A 20137-nucleotide genomic window follows, 5' to 3' on the forward strand; every position below is an offset into this window, starting at 1 on the left:
GAGGGTAGAGGGGCGGGGAGGGGCGTGTCCGGAGCGCGGCTAGCTAATCGAGGGGGGTGGTGTGGGCGCGGCGTTTCCGGGGGCGGGGCTCGACGGCGTCAGGGGTGGGGCTCGAAGGGCGTGCTGGGGCGGGGGCCGAGGGGAGAGGGGCGGGGAGGGGCGTGTCCGGAGCGCGGCTAGCTAATCGAGGGGGCGTGGTGTGGGCGCGGGGTCTCCGGGGGCGGGGCTCGACGGCGTCAGGGGTGGGGCTCGAAGGGCGTGTCGGGGGCGGAGGCCGAGGATAGAGGGGCGGGGAGGGGGCGTGTCCGGAGCGCGGCTAGATAACCGAGAGGGCGTTTCCGGGGGGCGGGGCTCGTCGGCGGAGGGGGCGGGGTCGAAGGGCGTGTCGGGGGCGGGGAGGCCTAGTGAATAGGGGCGGGGCGTGGGACCCGATGGTCGCGGGGGGGTGTCGGGGCGGGGCTAGAGGGTCAGGGGGCGGGGCTGTCCGGGGGCGGGGTCCGGGCTGGTGGCCGGCTGCCCAGAGGTCGCGGTCTGGCGCGGGCCTGACCCGCAGAGCGCAGCCTCCCGCCTGCTGGGAGCGCGCCGTCAGCCGCTCGCGCCGGAAACTGCTGTGCCGCCGGGTGTCGTCGGTTCAGGCGGCCCGGGTCCGAGTCGTGCGGGCGGTCCCGGGGGCTTGCGCTGGCCGGAGGGTGAGTGCCTCCGCCCGCCAGGTCCCAGGGGCTTGGCAGGGACGTTTCCCGGTGCCGCCTCAGGGCGGGGCGGGCTCTGCTGACCTTCACTTCCCGGGCAGGCTGGGAACGCGCGGTCCTCGTCGTTCCTCCCGCCACCCGCTGCCCACTCCAAAACTGGGATTGCACTGGAAAGGAGGAGAGCCAGACCAGGAGATTATTGCGCTCCCAGGCGAGGTTCACCGACCCCCACGGAGGCCAGAGAAGTCGCGCCCGTTGGGGCTTGAGGGGAAGCTTTGGTAGGGCGGGGTCTGGCCTTGGCGGGAGGTGGAGTCGAAGTTGCTCTCAGACCTGGTTGTTCTTTTTTTTTTTTTAAGATTTATTTATTTATGCATACAAGAGCTGGGGTACAGGCCAGAGATGAGGGGGGTGAGTGTGAGGATTCACCAGAGACAGAGCGGGGAGCAGAACAGGCAGCCCCACCAAACACACTGCTGAGGGGAGCAGCGGGCGAGACAGGAGAGGTCTGCTGCGCTATGTGGGTTGCTCTCTGGCCGGCAATCAAACTCGTGCTGCAGAGGCTGCGGACTGCTTCATAGTGCTGTGCTTAACCCCTAGCGCCACCAGGGAGGCCCGGAACTGGTTATTCTTTCATTGCTACTTATCAGGCCCAGCTTCCCGTCTCAGGGATGCAGGTGGCATCAAGTTCCCCTTTTCTGCCCCATCCCTGCCGCGACCTCGACCTTACTGTCCTTACCTCTTCCCGAGCTCTAGCACCTGTGGGGCCAGGGTAGGTGCTTGACGGAGTCGTCTTGTTTAATCTGTCCTCAACCCTTTGAAATCGGTGTTGTGATTACCTGCATATTGTGGGGAGCAGGTAGGGACCTCCGGACCACAGCTTGAGAAGGGGGTGCCAAGACTGAGGCCTAGTCGACTCCCAGGGCTGCACTGACCTCGCATGACCACTGTGGTTTGTCAAGGATACTGTGACCGTCTGTAAGAAGTCCAGCAAAAATCTGCTTCTTTAGCCTTTTATCTTCTCTGAAAACATCATATATTCTAGTGGGGCTATTTATAGTTCCGGGGGAAAGGAAAATTAGAGCCCAGGAATAGGGAGATGGTCCCACGTGGGCGTGGGCCTCTTGGCCATCTAGCCCCGCCCCTACACTCACCCCTGTTAGAATACGGATGTGGAACTCCCCACTATGGAAAGAGGCATAGGAAAGTGAAAACAAAAAAGCCTCTGGCTGCTGATTAGGATAAAATAATGTGCATCATTTGATGCACATTTGAAGGGGGTATACATAATAGCTTGATGACCTTGCCTTCTTTCTTCCTATAGACCTGGGGAAGAGCATACTTTCTGATAATGGAAGAAACGTGACTGCTATGGAGTGGGGTAGTAAAGAAGGTGAGGGGGTGGGAAGAGCCCTGGACAGCTAGTCAAGAGCCTGGGCACATGGAGACCTCCCTAAATCCACGGGCTAATCTTAAAGACCAAGAGAAAGGATACCAGGGGTACCAAAGAGGTAGGTTCCTAACTATTCCATCAGTAGTCAATTCAGGCAAGTAGGGAAGGACTCAAACACACGTGGGGTCTGGGGGTGTTTGGAGGCCCCACCCCTGTCTGCAAGAGCCCTTTGCTCCCTTTGCCTGTTAAGTGCCCAGCTCAGCTCTAGCCTCGGTTAGATCAGCCTTTTTTCCTTTCTGTCCCCAGGCCATCCAGTCTTGGGTGACGCCCGTTCCTCTGCCCCCCTACTCTCCCTTTTTGTGGGATTCTACATATCCTCACCCTTTACCAAGGGCTCACAGACAGCCGGAGACTTGCTAATTGAGACCCTGCTCCAGATTCCAGTCATGGATAAGCTCAATTTCTGCCTTTATTTTTTCCATTATCCTGCCACTCTGACGTCTTGCAATGGTAGTTTGGCCATGGCTTGCATCTCCCAGTGTCTCCACACTGGCCCAGGTCATGGGCTCCTAAGCCTTTAGTGGAGCAGATTTGCTGGTGGCACCTTATCTCTTTTTTTTAAAAAAAAAAAAAAAAGATTTATTTATTTATTTATGCATACAAGAACTGGAGTATAAACCAGAGGCCTGGTGGGTGAGAGGATTCACCAGACAGAATGGGGAGCAGAACAGGTAGAGCCACTGAAACACACTGCTGAGGGAAGCAGTGGGTGAGACAGGAGAGGTCTGCTGCACCATGTGGGTCAGCTCCCTGGCTGGGATTGAACTCATGCTGCAGTGTCTGGTGAGAGCCCGATAGTGCTGTGTCTTCAACCCCTGCGCCACCAGGGAGGCCCAGAACCTTGACTCTTGAAGAATGAAGCTGGTTATCTCAGAGTTGGCTGCCAGGGCTGAGGAGTCAGGCCTTCTCTGGTCCACGAGGCCCTACTGTCTCCAGAGCCATATCCTGTGGCGGCCATGGCAGGTGTGCTCCGCCTCTCTCACCCACCTCAGCCCGGCCGGGCCTCTGCAGACTATGGCTACACTTGTAGCCATGGATTTCCTTCAGCCTGCTCAGCTAACTTGGTTACCTGGAGGAGAAAACTGGGGAGAGAGAGGAAAGACCGAGAGGCAGGATTCCCCGTTTCGTATCTGCTCTCTTGTTTCCCAGGGCCTCTTCTCTATGGCTACCTGTGTGCAAGGTTTAAAAATGGTGTTGATTTTGACACTGTGGCTGATTGTCCTCCAGGCCTGAGTTCCAGGGGGCCTCTTGCCTCTCCTGAGAATTCTTTTTTCTCACATGTTTGTGCGGCCTTCACAAAGCAGCTGTGAGGCCCAGAGTTGGCACAGGGCCCTCACCCCGGTGTCTCCCCACTTCCCTCAGGTGTTGTTTCCTCTTCCAGATCGCTGGGGTCACTGAGGACAGCCACCACACCTGAAAGCCACACGGAATCCCACTATTCCAGGATCAACTGGAGACCCTCCTCTCAGAGACACCCCAAATTCCGAGACCATGGCAGGTGACTATTGGCTGGCGGGGAGTTAAATTTTCAAAAATGCGAAAATTTTAAATCAGAGTTGAGTACATTGTTAAAAAAAATCCAGCTAACACTGAGGTATATAAAACTTGCATATAACCTGGACCCCTAGCTGGAACTACCTTGTTTGCATTTTCTCACATGTCTAATTGTCAGCCCCACCAGGATATAAGTCCCTCAAAAGTAACCGCCATGCTTAGCTCTGCCTCCAGTCTCTGGAATGGCCCCAGGGCATAGCAGGTGCTCAATAAATACAGTCACCCCAGGCTTAAGGCCCAGCTCTGTTCAGAGAAATATGTTGTTAGGAAGTTTTGTTGTTGTGTGAAGGTCACAGAGTGTAACTGCAGCTGGGCCAAACCCAGATGGGGCAGCCAACTACACACCTAGGCTTACCCAGTACAGCCAGTGGGGCCCCGCCGAACATGAGGGTCACTGTTGACTGGAATGTCATTCACTTTGCCTGCCTATGGCTGTTGAGTGAATGAGCACAGGAGTAGCCATGGTTGAAGATTCAGCGTGACTCCATCATTACTGTCTTCTGCTCACCACACGCAAATCTGCCATTTCTCTGGCTCTTCAGGGTAACATGAAAATCCTTTGAATTCAGGGCCTCCCTGGTGGTGCAGGGGTTAAACACATAATGCTATCAAGCTATCGCCAGCCACTGCAGCACAAGTTTGATCCCCGACTGGCCAGGGAGCTACTCACATGGTACAGCAGACCTCTCCTGTCTTGCCCGCTGTTCCCCTTAGCAGTGTATTTCAGTCAGTCTGCCAGATCTGTTCCCCACTCTCTCTGGTGAATCCTCTCACCCCCCCCCCCACACCTCTGGTCTATACCCCAGTTCTTGTATGCATAAATAATAAATCTTCAGGAAAAAAAGAAAGAAAAGAAAATCCTTTGAATTCAACACATAAAAACCAACCTCCTGGGGCCTCCCTGGGTTGCACAAGGAATTAAGACGCAGCATTATGAAGTTATCAGCAGCCGCTGCAGCATGAGTTCCATCCCCGGCCAGGGAGCTACCCACATGACGCAGCAGACCTCTCCTGTCTCCCCGCTGCTCCCCTCAGCAGTGTACGTCAGTCATTCTGCCTGTTCTGTTCCCCACTCTGTGTCTGGTGAATCCTCTCTTCCCCCCAACACCTCTGGCCTGTACTCCAGTTCTCATATGCATAAATAAATCAAAAATAAATCTTTAAAAAATGAAAACAACCTCCTTTCCACACAATATATTGTAGATTAGGATTTCTTGACCTCAGCACTACTGCACTACTGACATTTAGGGCCAGACTGTCCTTTGTTGGAGGGCTGACCTGTGCATCATAGGCTGTTTCTCAACATCTCTGGTCCTATTGACAAGATGCCACTGGGCATCCCCCCTTCACAATATCCCCCCTTCACACCCTTCCCAGTTGCGACAGCCAGAAATGTCTCAAGACAATGTGAACTGTCCCCTGGGGGCGTGGGCAAGTTGGTGAAGATTATTCTATTTGTATCCATTCTTCTTCTAAGTCTGCCCAAGTAGAGTTCCTTCATAACAAAGACATTTAAGAAGTTAACATAAAAAGTTTAATGATTAATTAATAATTAATGGAGTTCAACCTTTGTACTCAGTTCAATGCTCTGAAACTGTTTGCTTCAAACTAACACAGTTCATGTTTCCTCCTTGAGTGCCTAAACCAAAAATTTCAAATCAGGAGTTCAGACATTTTCATCTTAGCTGTTGCCTGTGCCCATCGAGTTAGATTAGCACAGCTGCCTCCCAGAAGTCAGTTCGTGATCTCACAGAATCTTCCATCTGTCAGTTTCTCTCTTTAGGTCAGTTAATTTTTGCTTTCTCTATTTTGGTGCTCCTAATTGTTCCGTTCTGTGGGTGGACTGATCTCTTTATCCTTAGATAATTGTCGAAGACCAGCCTCGGCAAAATGTCGTGTCAGGGGTCCCCGAAAGGATGAGATGGCCTAGGCGAAACTTTAAGGGCTGAAGGGAAGGGGATGAGGTAGTGAGAAGACACTGACGCTAGATGAGGTGCAAGTATCTCCTACTGAGGAACTCAGAGGGTCTTTATTCATTTTTAGCAGGCGTGAGATGACATCATCATATGCATAGAAGAAGCAAAGCAGAAACAATCAGTGCATTCTTTTCCCATAGACTTTTGGCTGCTATGTGCTCTCAGCGAGAAGGCAACCTTCAAGGTTAATAGATAAAAAACTAAAGCTTACACTAAAACTCATTATTTCAGTTTAGACAATTACCTAAGACAGTTGATAGCGGTCGGCACACTTAGGCATCAAAAGTTTCTTCTTATTCGCATGGCCTTCAGCCGAAGACCAGCTGCTTTCTGGTTATCAGCTAACAGGGTTTTTCTACCTAGAAACTTCTTAATACAATTAGCTTCATTTAAAAACTTTCCTAAGGGGCTTCCCCGGTGGCGCAGCGGTTGAGCGCTGGGTTGCGAAGCTGCCCGCAGCCTCTGCCGCGCCGGTTCGATCCCCGGCTGTTCCCCGGCCACCGGAGGAGGGTCCCACATGGCGCGCAGACCTCTCCTGCCGCCCGCTGCTCCCCTCAGCAGTGTACTTCGGTCCTTCTGCCTGTTCTGCTCCCCGCTCTGGCTCTGGTGAATTCTCTCACCCTCCCACGCTTCTGACTGTACCCAGTGCATGTATAAACAAATTAAAAAAAAAAAAAAAAGAAAAAAAATAAAAACTTTCCTAAGAAACTTCTAAAAACAAAAGAAGGACTTACTGTAATCATTGTGCTGGATTGCTTGTCAGGCATGTTCATGTATAACAAATTCTTTCCCATTGTCAGGCAGGCCAAATTTACAGTGTTTAATTTTTGAGCAGGTATTTCTTTGTGCCATTTACTTACAGTGTTCTATATGTATAATTTATTGCCCAATGTACTTTCTGAGAAGTTTTTTCTTATATGACCAAGAACAAAAAAAAAAGGGATGCTTGTAGTAGGTTATAGATTAATCTTCAGCCTCATGGTGCGAGGCACAAGGAATCTTCAGCCCCATCGTGTGAGGGTCTTTGGAAATCTTCCTTCGGCCCCGGCCCCATGGTGTGAGGCCCTTTTTCTTAGCTGCTTGTCAGTGTCTTATCTGGCTGGGGCAGCAAGGCCCCCCACAGATATTATCCATCTGTGTGTTTATTACCAGTTTGGTTTAAAGCAGTCTGTCTGATATGAGTATAGCCATCCCAGCCTTCTTTTTATTTCCATTTACATGGACTGTCTTTTTCAAGCCTTGCCCTCTCAGTCAGTGTCCTTTTATTTTTTAAAAAAGATTTATTTTATTTATTTATGCATACAAGGGGTGTAGGCCAGAGGTGCAGGGGGTGAGAGGATTCACCAGATACAGATTGGGGAGCAGAACAGGTGGATCTACTGAAATACACTGTTGAGAGGAGCAGCAGGTTGAGGTCTGCTGCGCCATGTGGGTAGCTCCCTGGCCAGAGATCAAACTCATGCTGCAGAGGCTGCAGATAGCTTCATTGTGCTGAGACTTAACCCCTTCTGCCAACAGGGGGGCCCCAGTGTCCTTTTATCTGAGGTGTGTCTCTTAGAGACAGCTTACAGCTGGATTTTGGCTTTTTACCAGCCACTCTATTCCTTTTTAATTGGAGGATTTAGTGTATTTACATTAAAGGTCATTCTTGAATAGCTCTGGCTTTACCATTTTGGAACTTGTTTTGTGGATGCTTTTATAGTTTCTCTCTGTTCTTTTTTCTTTTGTTCTCTTGTAGTTTGATAGCTCTCTTTAGTGTTAGGTTTAGATTCCTTTCTTACTTCTTTTATGTTTCCAGTGTAGATGTTTGTTTTGAGGTTTTTAAAAGGTTGATGTATACCACCCTGTGAATATAACATTCTATTTTAAATTGATGGCAAGTTCATTTTGAGCTCACTCTAACAGTCTGTATTTTTATTCTACTGCTTCTTATGGTTTATTTATATATTTTTTAGAGTTACTCTTTTTTTTTTTTTAACATTTCAGTATTTTTGCATAGAAGAACTGGGGTATAGGCCAGAGCTGTGGGGCGGGTGACAGGGGTGGTAAGAGGATTCGCTACAGACAGAGTAGGGAACAGAAAAGGCAGATGGACTGAAATACACTGCTGAGGGAAGCAATGGATGAAACAGGAGAGGTCTGCTGCGCCATGTGGGTAGCTCCCTGGCCGGGGATTGAACTTATGTCATTGCAGTAATAGCACTGAGACTCAACCCCTAGGCCGCCAGAGAGGCTCTGGTTTATTTTTTTTGATGCCATTTTTTGAATTCTTTTTTTATGTTTACTGTAACTGATTATTATGGTTTTAATCGATACTATGTCTTTTGTTTTTTATTCTTTGTGTTATCTTTATATATGGCTAACCCATTACCTTAACTACATATTGACTTTCGTACATGAGATGTTTCCCTTCCTATGTTTTCTTACTTCTTAGTGTCACTTCTTTATAGTTTATAGAAGCTCCTTTAATATCTCTTATAAGACCAGTTTATTGATGATGATATCCTTTAGCTTGTGTTGGCCTGGGAAGCTCTTTACTTCTTCAATTCTGAATGTTAACCTTATCAGGAAAGGTATTCTTGGCTGAGTTTTTTAAAATCTTTTAGCACTTTGAATATATCCCTTTGGATCTGTGAAATTTCTTGTGAAAAATCTGCCTTTAACCTTATCTCTTTTTTTAGGGGGGGGGGTCCTTTGTAGGCAACAAGCTGTTTTTCTCTTGCTGCTTTTATTTATTTATTTATTTATTTATTTATTTATTTATTTATTTATTTATTTTTAAAGAGTTATTTTATGCATACAAGACCTGGGGTAAGGCCAGCGGTGGGGGACAGGGGGTGATGAGAGGATTCACCAGAGACAGAGTGAGGAGCAGAACAGGCAGATCTACTGAAATACACTGCTGAGGGGAGCAGTAGGTGAGACAGGAGAGGTCTGCTGCACCATGTGGGTTTCTCCCCCGCCGGGGATCGAACTTGTGCTTGCAGTGGCTGCAGTTAGCTTCATAGGTTGCATCCCAACCCCTTGAGCCACCAGGGAGGCCCTCTCTTGTTTTTAATATGCTCTGTTTACCTGTAATGTTTGATTCTAATTATATTGTGTCTTGGTGAGGGTCTCTTTGGGTTTATTTTGTGAGGAACTATCTGTGGTTCTTGGACCTGGATATCTGTTTGCTTCCCAAGGCTGGGGAAGTTTTCAGTCATTATTTCTTCAGCTGGGTTACCTGTCCTTTGCTCTCACTCTTCCTTGTGGAACTTGTGCAATGTAGATGTTGTTCTGCTTGATGTTGTCTGGTATTTCCCATGAGGCAATTTCGTTTTTTTTTTTTTCCCAACTTATTTCTCCATCGGCTGCTGCTCAGAGTGTGTGTACCCTGGCCCTCCGTCTTCTAGCCCACCTGTCTGTTCCTCAGCTTCACCAGGTCTGAGTGGAAACCCTCTGATGTCCTTCTCAGTTCGGCTTTCTGAAGATGAGCCCCACCTTCCCCCAGAATCCTTACAGAATCTTCTAAATGCAGAAGACACCGCCTTAGAAGCTGTGGGTTTGCATGAGCCGGCCAGAACCCCGGAGCCCCACTCACCTTAGAGCCCCTTGTCTTCAGCCTCACCACCAACACCAGGGGTCTTTGTGGGCCCTGGCGTCCCTCCTGGGACTTGGGTCCAGTTCTCCATCTTTGGTTAAGTACCCAGTGACCGTGGGCCGGGAGGACAGGGAAGCAGCAACATGACGGGAGCTGACTGTGCCACATGGGGAGAGCATGGGAAACTGACGATGTGGGGGCCCCACTGACCCCTCACCACAGACAAGACAGATGGGGCTTTCAGAGACCTTCACAGGGTCATACTGAGGGGGCGTGACTGGGCCCACCGTCAGTGTGTGTCCGGTAAGCCTGATGATGGTGAGCCAGGATATAGCCGGAGTTGAAAAATGCGCGTTATTTTAAGCAGCTCATGCACGGAGAGGGTGGTGCTTCTCCGCGCCAGCCCTGGGGCGCAACTTCCGTGCCACCCTTGTCCCGATGCTCCTTGAATTTGGACCCAGAGGAATCTTTTCTCTGCTGATGTAGATAAGAAAGTGCTCATCGTCTACGCCCACCAAGAACCCCGCTCTTTCAATGGCTCCCTGAAGACAACGGCGGTGGAGGAGCTGAGCAGGCAGGGCTGCGCTGTCACCGTGTCCGACCTATATGCCATGGGCTTTGAGCCGCGCACCATGAGGCAGGATATTGTTGGTGAGTCTGGGATAAACGCTGTGGATGCTTCTTGTTGTTGTTTTTTAAGACTTTCTTCTTCTTTTTTTTTTTATTTCTTTTTAATTTTCATAAGGTAACATCAAATTGCCCGCCCACATGTTGCACCATTACACCCCCGCTGCTCTTTTGCTTTCTCTCCTCTTAAGTGATCTGCACCCTCCATGCATATATGCGAGAAGTTTTTTTCCTGCCCCAGTTTTATCGAGATATATCACAGGCCCTCAAGTCATGTCACTTTCTTTGACGTCCATCTGCAAGTATTGAGTCTGGCCTCCACCCTCCTGTTGTTCAAGTAGCGCTCACGTCCTTCTGTTTGAAGTTCTGTCAGCAAGAGCTCTGGGTTTTCATCCCAGGGGCATCCTTTCTTCTCTTTTATAAATCAACCAACTGTTTTCACTTAATGCACAGCAGAGCAGGGACTGGGAAAACAGCGGAAATGATGGCCTGGAGCTACTCACTTTTAAGTGAAGGAAGCACCACAAGCTACTGTGAAAAATACTTGTCAGCAGAGGGCACCAGGGTGAAAAGCAGACACCTCTTTGATGTGTCTCTCACACTCCACACCTCAGTGACAGACAAGCTTGACTTTCCACACAAATGTGCACAAAAGCACCTGCCCATGGATCTCCAAGGCCGCAGAAGTCCATGGGGCCCTCACCTCGGGACTCACTGGCTTCACTTAGACTCACTGGTGACATAGCCTTCAGGTCCCCCAAGCCAATTCCCCCTGTTGATTTAGAGCTCCATGGTCTCCAGCTTTGACTCGAGCCCTGTGTTAGTATTTCTTTTATGGCTCTGGATGTCCTGTCTTGCTTAGAAAGACCTCTCTTGCTTAAGCCCTGGGGCTTCACATGTGCAGGGAAAGTTTAAGCTCCCTAGCAAGAGACTTCAAGATCTGACCCTGCTCTCTAGGCCCATCACCTGCAGCCTTGCGGCCTTTCCCCCCTTCCTCAGGTGTGCTCCCAGGGGCTCTGTTGAGGGCTGGCCAGGTCATAGAACACCTCACTGTCTCTGCATCTTTTTCCCAAGATGTCCAGTGCTCTAGGCTCCCTGGTAAACTCCTGCTCCATCCTCAAAACCCGATTCACAAAGCCCCTCTCCAGGAACACGTTTGCTCAGCCATCCAGGCAGAGCTGGCACTGCCTTAAGGCCACCGCTGTGCTTGCTTCACACCCCAGAGCTAGATCACATGCATCCTGCTAGGTGTGTCTGGCCACAGCATTGGGCTGAGCTCGCTGACTAGTAAGGTCTTTTGTGTTAATCATTTAGCTCCCAATTCACTTCTCCTACTGCATTGTGAGTCCTGCAGCAGTAAGGACAGTAACATCTACAACTCTCACTCTCATAGCCTGACCCCCAGGGAGCTGTACCTGGTCAGGCCTCAGGGAATGACTTGTGATTCACTTGGCAGAGTGCAGATAACATACATTGCTAATGAGGGTGGCTGGGGGCCTGAGGATCTCCCTCGGGGGCTAAAACATCAGGTCCCGTTCCTCTACAGGTGATCTCTCGAATCCCAAGCATTTCAATTACGGGGTGGAAGTGTATGAGGCCTTCAAGAAGAGGTCACTGACCAGTGACATACTCGCCGAACAGAAGAAGGTTCAGGAAGCAGATCTGGTGATATTTCAGGTCCATTTTCCTGCTAATTAGCATATTGAATTAGATTCCTTCTATGTACAAACTCCAAACACAGAGTTCCATGCCCCTCAAAGTAGCACTGATGTTTTTGAAAACACACTGGCATGTTTACCTCCGTCCGGTGGGGTCGAGACCCCTCCCCGGTAGTCACTCAAGATCCTGACCCTGTGGCAGTAGGAAGCGTTTTCCCCTTAGCCTAGAGAAACCCCTGAATCTCGCCCATCCATCCCCCTCCAGTCTCCACCCAGATATGCAGGGGTTGCATGAAAACCAGATTTGTCTACACTGGTGTCCATCAAGGTAATTCAGGCCAAGCACGCTCCTGCCTTAAATATCCTGCCAGTAACAAGCAGGGTTTAGTTGCTGCCTGCCCCCTTCCCCCCCACCCCGTCCCACCCCAGTCCCACCCCACCACCTCACCCTCCCACCTCCCAGGTGTCCACTCACAAGCTGCCTCTGGACAGTCATCCACCACAGAAAGAGCTGCCCAGGACCCGGCTCCAGGGGCTCATCAGAGCCACCCTCCCCCCAGAGTCGGCACCACAGGCAGACCTGCAGGTGGCTTTAGGGAGTTGGCTGGTTGAAATGCAAGTAAAAAGGGAATAGAGAGAGGATTTAGTCTACTGGCCCTGCTCAATCAGGTCTCCTGAAAACACAGGCAGAAGAGGTGGACATGGGAGAGGGGGGCTGTTAAGACACGTCTGCCCCCGCCAGCCCCCCACCGCACCCTGGGTCACTCCTGTTGCTCACCACAACCCAGGGGCTGGGGCTGCTGGGACCAGTTTCCAGACAAAAGACATCCAGAGAAGTGACATTCCCAAACCCTCCCTTAAGTGAACTTGCATGTGTCGGGGCGGAACCTCATGCCTTCTCTGCATTCTCCCACACACACACTCCCAGACTGGCCTCTGGGTCCCCTCCAGCCAGCCCAACTCTTCCCCAGCCCCCCGAGCTCTTGTCTGGGCTCAGTGCAGGATGTCCTTTCTCCTAACCGCCCTGGGTGGGTGGCAGTGCCTGGGACATGGGTGGCTACGCGGTTTATCATCTGCAAGCCAGCAGCGACACTGGACAGTGGGCCTGAGTGAGACCTGCTGGCAGCCTGGGCCCCAGTCCCCACTGTGAGGCCCAGCTACGACTCTTCCTGTCTACTTGGGGTCAGCAGACCAGGTGGACCCAGCTTTCCCCTCCCCCTCCTGCCAGTGTAACTGGACAGCTAGGACTGGCCCAGGCCTGCTCCTTTTATAATGGCTTTTTTCCTACCCCATTTCACACCTGTTCTCCCCCACCTACCTTCTTTTCCTGAGGCTTCGCCCTGAGGGTCTACATTTTTTAAGTGTGTTATTATTCAACACTAAGCGCTCTGCTCATGGAGCACTGGTGCTGTCTGGGCAATGTAGCCTGCCATGGGGTTCTCGCAAGGTGCTATGAGCTCAGAACTAGTCATGGCCCCACTTGCCAGTCAGGAAAACAAGGCACAGAGAGGTCAAGTCACTTACCAGCATCACACAGCAGTAGGGTCAGGAGCTTGGCTTCAGTGCTGAGCTGGCCCACCCCGTGCCCCCATGACTCCCCAAGTGCCTGGGGGGAGGAGGAGAGTGGGAGTCCTCTGAGCGGGCGGGTAGCCCAGGAGAGCCACCACCCTCAGCGTCCCTCTGTCTGGTATTGACCCCCAGTTCCCACTGTACTGGATGAGCACACCCGCCATCCTGAAGGGCTGGATGGACAGGGTGCTGTGCCAGGGCTTCGCCTTCAGGTTCCCCGATTTCTACTACGACACCGGCTACTTCAAGGTACGTGCCTGGGAGGGCAGGGAGTCTGGTCTATAGATACTATGCGGCGCTATTTCTAGAAATTGCTCTACCTGTACATTATAAGTATTGTAACTACATATAATATGTACTTTATGTGCATATGTACTTACAAATAATACATACAGGGCTTGTAGTTATAGATTTATATGCTTATAATATGTAATTATATACAGATACATGGTATATTGTATCACATTATGCATGGGTACCATAATACATAGAAGTATTTAGTAAAATATCTTTCTAGGTGGCTTTTATTTCAGCAGGTCTTGACTGGGGACTGCGTATGGTTCCCACGGCAGGGTTTCTGAAGTTGTGGGCTTTCTGTCTAGTGAGGGCTGCAGCCATGTCCATACTCCCTGGAGCACGGTGGGGGAGGGCCTGGGGGCAGAAGTCAGCTCCCAGAGTGGCACCTTCCCCAGGATACAGCATGGAGCCTAATCGCTCTTTAGGCTACCCCTCTGAGCTCCGCATTCCTGCTGACAGACAAGTGAATAGCTAGGTCCCGGGGCCGGGCAGCACAGCCCCGGGAGGTGGGCAGCACAGCCCCGGGAGGTGGGCAGCACCACTACGACTGTACATTGCTTCCTGAGTTCTGAAAGCCTCAGGAAATAAGTGAGGAAAGAGTGACTCAGGAAGCCCCACACTGGAATGGGGGTGATGCTGCGTTGCTGCCTGGCCCCTGCGCCGGGTAGAACTCGCCACCTCATTTCACCCTTTGGTCACCCTTGGGGTCTGCACCTCACTTGACCATTTCCTGGGGCCAGCTCTACCAGAGTCTGGGGAATCAGAGCTGTGTCTGCTCCATCTGTTCCCTCCCCATGCCGCTTCCCTCCCTGCCTTCCCTTGGAGGTGGCTGTCCTGTCTCTGGCACCCCCGGGGATGTTACACTTGTGCATCCCCGGACAGCACCGACTTGGGATGTCCCCTCCCGACCATTCTGAGCCTTCAGGCTGGATGTGCAGCTGCCGCCTCTGGAGCCACACAGATGTAGCTGCCTTCTCCCCTGCAGGACAAGCTAGCCCTCCTCTCGCTGACCACGGGCGGCACGGCCGAGATGTACAGTAAATCCGGAGACATGGGGGATATCCGCTACTATCTGTGGCCTCTCCAGGTACATTCACACCCACTCCCCTGCAGCTCCCCTAGGTAGAAAACAAATGGGAGGCGAGCCTGAAACCCAGGCCATTTGCACCCTACCTGGACACAGGAAATGATACCCTCTTGCCTTTTAATTTTTTTACTGAAAACAAAGGTTGGGTGATTGGGAAACATGTATTGTTACATGTATTGTAACAAACATATATTGTTAACACTGTTGCTTGGGTGGAAGCTAAGCTGGAGCCACAGATGGGGCCCGAGTGTGTGCTGGCATGGGGCAAAGAGCTGTCCATGCTGACGCTGGCCCCCGTCCGGAGGGCGCCATTGTCCTTGAATCTTGGCAAGAGATGCCCTGGCCCCAGATTCAGGACAGCTCACACCCAGGGACCCCCTCCCCAGGACCCACTCAGAGCACAGGGCCTGCTCTCCCAGTGGCCTCCATGTACTGGGGTGCACAGCCTGTACCCCAGGGTGCCTAAGAATGGCCATGTGGGGAGTGGAGCGTAAGCAAAGCATGTGCAGGCAGACTGCGGTGTCACGCGTGAGGCAGGCCTGGTGACAGTGTGGGGGCTCCGAGGGAAGGGTTGGCTCTGGGTCACGCCCCCTCATCAGGAATAGGAGCCCCAGCAGCAGAGCTTGGGACTAAGCTCCCGGCTGTGCAGAGGGTGTCCATCAAGGGGCAAGGCGGCGCAGGCCCAAGGGTCTGACCTAAGGAACGCAGACAGGCGTGTGGGCCTGGACAAGGTGTGGAACGCACAGGGAGGAAAGTGGTACTTTTCTAGAAAAAAAGTGTTGCTTCCTTGAGAAGATTCAGCATGTTGATTCCATTTAGCATTGGTCTGCTGAAGAAAATGTCCATTTAGGATGTCTAAGCTCGAATTACCCGGGGAAGGTATTGCGCTGCATGGGGTGGGCTAAGGCTCCTGTCACTCCCCTCCAGATCTAAACTCCTGTCAGTGCCAGAGTGGACATTAAACAGAGTGCCAGTGCAGCTTGGGGGGGGGGGGCTGCTCGGAGGGTCTTTTCATACCTTTACTCTGCACCCTGCACACCAGGCCTTGTTCCAGGCGCTGTCCTAGGTGCTGGGGCTTTAGCCTGGAGACTGTGGAGACCTGTAGAAATCACATGAGCCTGAGGGGCAGGGAGGCTGACTGCAGAGACCCCACCATTTAGAAGACAGAAGTGCTCTTGGCCTGGTTCAGCATAGTTGTTTATTTTGTCAAAAACAACAAAATTGCCATTTACAAACCTGAACTTACTTCCCCACAGCATGGGTCTCTTCTGTGTCATTAGCTAAGTGTAAACTCTCCTTGTTTTTCAACAGTGTTTACAAATTTTTTTCAGTTGCAAAAGTCAACATTATAGGAAAAAATGAGACTATGAAATATAAAAATAGAGAGTCCTCTTAGTCCCCCCACTGCAGAATAGCCACTTCTAATAATCTGATGGATTTCCTTAAAGCCCACAAATATTCTTACATACATATATTATTAGGTTTATTCATTAATTTTTTACACGTCTGGTACACAACAAAGACTGCTTCGAATTTGTTGCGGTGGTTTTCATTTCATGTGTATCTTGAGTAACCTTCCTCGGAGGTGCTCTGCAGGGAGGATAATCTCACGCAGGGATGATCCATTGTCTGAATGTGCCGTGACTTATCCAATCCACCAAAGCCATAAAAGTCGCGTCTGAATCAGGAGCAAAGATGGCAGGTCCATCCCAGTCATCAGGATAGAACTGGGACCCTCTCGCGGCTCGAGACCCTCCGCTTCCCTCGTGGAGCTCGCACCCTGAGGCTCTAGGGGTGTGGGTACTCGCTGTGCCAAGGCTGTTCCTTTGCTCTGAAGGCGTATCTCACACCGTGTTCCCCACCCCCCCCCCACCCCCCCGTCCCCCTTGTGCCGGGAAGGCCCGGCCCTGATGGCTCTCTTCCCCCTGGCGGCTATAGCACGGCATTCTGCGCTTCTGTGGGTTCAAGGTGCTCGCCCCGCAGATCAGCTTCGCCCCGGAGTTCGTGTCGCAGGAAGAAAGGAAGCTCATGGTGGCGTCCTGGGCCCAGAGGCTGAAAAACATCTGGGAGGAGGAGCCAATCGACTGCAGTCCCGCCTGTTACTTCGATCAGTGACGAGGGGCGCCCAGTGCTCGCCCCAGGCCTGGCACGTGGGAAGGGCGGAGGACACCCTTGGCGCCTGAGTTCTGCCCCGCGCCATCGCCCATCTCCAGGCCCCCAGGCCTGCTTCCTGCCGTCCTCCTGGCTCCCCACTTCCACCCTTTAGGGCAATGCTGTTTTCACTTCCTTTTCTCCGGGGGGAGCTGCACTTCTCAGCTTTCTTGTTTCACTTCGTGAGTCAGCCTGCGTCACCATGCTTTTTCCTGGGAAATTGAATCTTTTCACAGCCAGTGTTTGAGGGCTGTGTTTACAGTTATTTCTCGTGTGCTTTTTTAACTTGCCTGATGGTTATGAAGTTTTCTGTGAACAGCCAAATTAACATTTATTTAAAATCAGTGAATGGCCATTACCAAGAAAACTTCCTGGCTGGTCCCACGAGGCACGTGCGCACCTACCGCTGCTAGTAACTGCCTTGAAGCTGACGCCCCTGTCAATGAGGTGCGGCCCAAAAAGCAAGTTAAGGTGTCCAGTGACATCACCACGGGGACCAAGCCGCTGCCCTTGGGCAGGGGCTCTTCTTCCTTAATGTCCCCAGTGCCGCCCACGGCCCCCTTCTCTTCAGACTCATCACCCAGCTCTTCCCCGGATCCCGTCCTTAGGCACTGGGCTGGAATCTCCATCTTCTAAGAGCTGTGTGCCCACATCATCTTTCTTCCTTGTCCTCTGCATCAGCAGTGTCCAACCCTTTTCCACCTGCATGTTCTTAGTATTCCTCATCAAATACTTTGTTCGAATGTTCCTTCTCCCTTTCTGTCTGAATGTCTGCTCATTCACAGCCATCTTCACATCCTGATTTTTCAGAGGTATTTTTTTCTAAGTCTCAACACCGTTTTCTTCTCAGGGGCTGCTCCCCATTCCTTCTCAGTGTCTCCTCAAAGCCACTGTCTTCACAGTCTCTGTGAGGCTCTCATCCGAGGCCATTCTCCACAGCTTGCAGGCGCCATGCCCTTGAGTATTATTTCAAAAGCATCTTCTTCAAAATCTCCCCCATCTTGGGCCTCCCCGGTGGCGCAGCGGTTGAGCGCTGGGTTGCGAAGCTGCCCGCAGCCTCTGCAGCATCGGTTCGATCCCTGGCTGCTCCGCGGCCACCAGAGGAGGGTCCCACATGGCGCGCAGACCTCTCCTGCCGCCCGCTGCTCCCCTCAGCAGTGTACTTCGGTCCTTCTGCCTGCTCTGCTCCCCGCTCTGGCTCTGGTGAATTCTCTCACCTTCCCGCGCTTCTGACTGTACCCAGTGCTTGTATAAATAATAAATAAATAAATCTTTAAAAAAAAAAAAAAATCTCCCCCATCTTCATGATTTTTTGCAAAATGGTTTTCCGTGTACAGGTGATCCTTCACTTTTCTCTGAAGTTCTTCACTGGCTGGGCCTCTGCTGACCACCTTGGTGTCCTCTGTGCCATGGTGAGGGTGGTGGCCTTCAGCAGAGTAGCATCAGCAGGGCAGTCCCTAGGGTCAGTTCTTTAATGGTGCTGGAGAGTTCTTTGGCTCAAGGTCGGTGCCAAATCTGTCAGGCTATGTTTCCAGTCTCCTCAGAAGTGATATTTCCTCCATATTTTTGGTTCTGATACCGGAATTGTCAGGCCTAGTCTTCCAGCCAGAAACGGATCCCAGGCTGCAGGGCAGCGCTGAGCCCCAGCCACTAGACCCCCCCATGGGTTGGTGTCTCACGAAGCCGCAGCAGGAACTTCGCAGACGCTCAGGCAAGCAAGCGAGAAGAGGCAGTTTGTTTATAGAAAGAAAAAGTTTATTGAGGAGAAAAAGAGCAGAAATGAAGTGGGACTCCCAGGCCAGGGAACCAGGCCTGGGAGGGGCAAGGAAGCCCAAGTGGAGTCGTGTCTCAGGGAATATAGACCTTCTTTCCCTCATTATTCTAAAACTTCACCAGTCTCTCTGTGATTGGTTAGCTCTCGGCTGTCTCACTCAATTCGCTACTGAGTGGGGATCTTCACATTCCTTATCCAACAGCCTTCTCTTTCCCCATTTGTTGCATCTTTAAATTCATGGCCCAGTCCTCTGGATGGGCATCCCTGCATTGAAGTTAAGCAGCTGCCCTTCTAATGTGTCCATAAATTAAACCACTCTCCATTTCTCCAGTCTCCGCCTCCCTTTACCACCTGAAGGAAACCAGGACCAGCATTAACAATGTTGTCCTTGGTCCTGGCATGTTTGTTTTTCCTAATGGAATGGGTTACTTTCCCTTGCTTGTCCTTATCTCTGAAGCCTCCCTAAATTCTTCAGAGGTCCCCTCCTGCACTGTGGCTAAAACTGCCTAATTCCTAGCTTGCCCTGTGTCTCAGTTCTTTGCTTCTTTCTGTGTCTTGGCAGCTCCTTGAGGCCTTTGATGATGAGGGCAGAGACCGAAGGGACCACCTCAGTCTGGGACTGTCCACAGTGGTCACTTTCACTGTCATCCTCAGACCCTTCCAGTTACCCATTGACTTAAATATCATCATCAACTTTTTTGGGGGGGGTCAGACCACAGGGTGTGGTACTCTCTGTTCCAAGGCTGTTCCAAGGCACACATGGCACCACCTTCCCCAGCAGTGCCCCTCAGGTATGTGGTGGTATCATCATTACTAAATTTTAAAACTAAGACCTCACTCCTTGCCCAGCAAGCACATTTGGGAGGCTTGAATGGATAAAGGGAGGGGATGGGGCAGCCATGGGGCCGGGTGGTTAAGCTGATGGCCCAGGTCCTCAGTCAGGACACACCCAAGACTGCTCACACCAACCATCACTGATGACTGGAACATAAACAGCCTCGGAACCCTCTCTCTGCACAGACTCCTGTCCCCCACTGCTCCTCCTAGCAGAGTATTTCAATAAATGCACCTTTTCTGTTCTATCCCTGGTGAATTCTTTTATCCCCACGCCTCCGGCCTCACCCCGATCCTTCCTGGCAACAAGGTCTACAATTATGATTGTGTTGAGGCCAAACTTAGACCGCATGGTGGAGGGGCTGGTGTCGGGTGAACCCAGATTCGGGGCTACAAAATGGCTACACGTTGGTCTTCTCTGAGCCAAAAGTCCATCATGGACAAGTTCTTTACATGCACTTAGTCATGGTTTCTTGAGTGCTCAACTGGATGTACCAGGTGCTTTAGAAAGGCTTTTGTTTAGAAGATCCCACTCTGAAAGAAACACGGAACCTGAACACTGAACACCTCCACTGGCTTTGGGGACACTAAAGAAAACTCCTCTCAGCTGCTCCCTACCCCCACCCTGCCCTTTTCAATGGGGTCTTCTCACCTAATCTGGGCCCCACCCCATGCTCAGTGAGGATTTGATGGCCTCTACACCACCTTCCCTCCAGGGCTGGTTTCTGCCCCTTTGCCCTGCTTGCTTTCTCTTTTTTTTTTTTTTTTCAAAGATTTACTTATGCATACAAGAGCTGGGGTGTAGGCCAGAGATGCAGTGGGTGAGAGGATTCACCAGAGGCAGAGTGGGGAGCAGAACAGGCAGACTGACTGAAATACACTGTTGAGGGG

General features: G+C 51.4%; 1 protein-coding gene across 6 annotated transcripts in view; it reads left to right on the top strand.

Annotated features, from left to right (window-relative positions):
* Nucleotides 1-648: 648 nt before the first annotated feature.
* NQO2 (N-ribosyldihydronicotinamide:quinone reductase 2) overlaps nucleotides 649-20137 on the top strand; it is a 41388-nt gene continuing 21899 nt past the window's right edge. For 2 of the 6 annotated variants that reach the window (XR_008553035.1, XM_054698426.1), the window contains exons 1-6: nucleotides 649-689; nucleotides 3521-3637; nucleotides 9736-9900; nucleotides 11423-11553; nucleotides 13236-13352; nucleotides 14386-14487. Coding sequence is in view for 5 of the 6 variants with exons in the window: in XM_054698426.1 (XP_054554401.1) it covers nucleotides 3631-3637; nucleotides 9736-9900; nucleotides 11423-11553; nucleotides 13236-13352; nucleotides 14386-14487 (522 nt within the window). In the remaining variant the exon portion in view is untranslated. The other 4 variants (XM_037519179.2, XM_037519180.2, XM_037519181.2 and 1 more) reach the window with 4 other exon arrangements.

The sequence above is a fragment of the Talpa occidentalis genome, unplaced genomic scaffold, assembly GCF_014898055.3.
Source record: "Talpa occidentalis isolate TD23 unplaced genomic scaffold, MPIMG_talOcc4v2.1 talOcc4.2, whole genome shotgun sequence".
NCBI lineage: Eukaryota > Metazoa > Chordata > Mammalia > Eulipotyphla > Talpidae > Talpa > Talpa occidentalis.